Genomic DNA, 2,196 nt, shown 5'->3' on the forward strand with positions numbered 1-2,196 from the left:
ACAGTGTCCTTTCACCACCTCGTGTGTGGCCTCACAAACATTAGCACTTGTTTGCAGTAACTGTCTCTGGAGAGATGATTATGATTCATTAAATTTTCATTGTTCACACTGCGATTTCACTGAATGCAAATATTAGCAGGAGTGTGTGATGTTAGTGATTGTTTCCTGAGGCTTAAAGCATTTCTCACAGGAGGAAAATGAACATACATTCACGGAGTTGTTGACTTGTGTCTGTGCTGCCTCGGCACCGGCTTTGTTTACTCCAGTTGAAATGGAAGAGTGTCAGATTTCTTTTTAAAAAGGAGCTATCAGGACTAACGATGAGGGCAGTGAGACTGTTAGATAGAAAGGAAGTGTTTTCCAGACAGGAGCAAACGTTCACCCACCATCATCTGTTTCTCTCCCTCAGATGACTCCAACCCCAGTCTGTCAAAGGACATCAGCAGCGCACTCTCTACGGTGCCTGAATGTTTTGACTCAGAGGGTGGCTTCCCGTTGGAGGACGAGCTGCGCATCGAGCCCCTCAGCCTGGACGGTCTGAGCATGCTCAGTGATCCCGACATGGTGCTGCCGGACCCATCTGTGGAGGATACTTTTCGCAGTGACAGACTCTGAACATAAAGAGCGTCACAGGTTTAAAGAAAAAGAACACACACCTGGATTTGCAGTGTATAGAGTGTACAGATCTGAATATGCATGCCAACGATCTCTATAGGGCCACTGTGCATGCATCCACTGCCACTAAGATTCATTAAATGTGAAAGACGATGAACGTGTGCACAGTCATGCACACACATTTTTAAGGAGGAGACTTGTGAACAAACACTGTTTACAACTGCTTCATGCAAAGTTACCCTCACACATGCTCGAGCTCGTGTTTCTCAGACTTTATTTTAAATGGAGGATCGGCGCAGTTTGGGGTGTAAAATCAGCACTGGGAGCAGAAGTAGGTCCAGTTCCGAGAGTCTGCACCTCCTCCAGGCCGCTTCTCCCCCTCCAACCAAAAAGAGTCGGGTGAAAACATGTGATACAATCCAGCGAGGAGCCAAAGTCCTCCCGCTTCTTTCTCTCATCACCAGCTCACAGCCCCCCTGAAGCCATGGCAACCTCGTCGCCACGGTTACACACCATAGCAACCCCATCGCCATGCTGAAGAGCAGCAGGAATGCCAACACACAATTTACTTCCAGTAAATGAGGTAACGGGAGCCCAGAGCTGTTACTGCTCACAGCTGGAGCAGTGACATGTCGGTGGCGAAACATCTGGCCGCCCAGGTGAAGTGAAAACCGGCCGCGTCGTGGCTACTTCAGGCTCTCGAACAATCACGGTAGAAATGAAGACTAGAGAGATTAGAGCTTTTTTTTTAAAATGTATTTCTTTACATATGGAATCAGATTATTTTTGAGATGTTTGCCACAGATCTATAAATATAAATATATATACATATATAAGCCTGATTAGATTGTATTTTCAAACTAGAAACAAAAAGGGCAAACTGTTTACAAAGATGAGATTTTAATAAGTAAATATTACTTAAGAGTATAGATTTTTGAATTTCTAATTGAGAAATGAAATTCTAACATGTATTGAATAAATGCTATATTTTTCCTTGTAATTTGGATGGATATTCCCCCTCCTCAGTCACAGATGAATCGGCTGTGATTTCCTTTGGCAGAACTCTTACAGCACTGGGACAGCGTTCAAATCCAATTTTAAAAAGGAAGCTCACGTTTTTTTTTGTTTTTGAAAATACTTCTATGTACATTCATTGCATATGTTTTCTTTTACATTTTGTACTGATTCTGTAATGGCGCTTGTACTGTACTTTAAATCTTGTTGTGAATAAGGGCATGCGCTGTGCTACTGTGGATCGATTATGTCCTAAATATCTTTTTTTTTTTGCATCCGGCTTTCCGTCTTCGTGTTGCGGCAGCACAGTGACCCCCCCCCCTCTGTGGTTGAACAGTCAGTGACAAAAAGAAAGACTGTAATCATGTGGACATCGGACATCATGTAACATTGCACTTAACTTATTTTGCACTAATTGGTTCACAGTGTGTAGACTGATATTTTTACACCTGGTAAGAGTGTTTTGTTTTTTTTACCTGATAACCCAAAGAAGTTGAATGAAGTCATTACTAAGAAAAGTGAGACTTTATGTGAATAAATATGAGAAGTCACTTCACATACGCATAT

At 42.5% G+C, this 2,196-nt stretch overlaps 1 protein-coding gene across 5 annotated transcripts in view; it reads left to right on the forward strand.

The window, feature by feature from the left end:
* The window catches only part of crtc3 (CREB regulated transcription coactivator 3), a 33,336-nt gene extending 31,146 nt beyond the window's left edge, over nucleotides 1-2,190 (forward strand). For all 5 annotated transcript variants that reach the window (XM_035682468.1, XM_035682469.1, XM_035682467.1 and 2 more), the window contains one exon: nucleotides 410-2,190. In XM_035682468.1, coding sequence (XP_035538361.1) covers nucleotides 410-615 — 206 coding nt within the window. In that variant the 3' untranslated portion in view covers nucleotides 616-2,190. The remainder of the gene's footprint in view (nucleotides 1-409) is intronic.
* The last annotated feature ends 6 nt before the right edge of the window (nucleotides 2,191-2,196 follow it).

The sequence above is a fragment of the Morone saxatilis genome, unplaced genomic scaffold (genome assembly GCF_004916995.1).
Source record: "Morone saxatilis isolate NCDOM2014 unplaced genomic scaffold, NCSU_SB_2.0 Contig11, whole genome shotgun sequence".
Classification (NCBI taxonomy): domain Eukaryota; kingdom Metazoa; phylum Chordata; class Actinopteri; family Moronidae; genus Morone; species Morone saxatilis.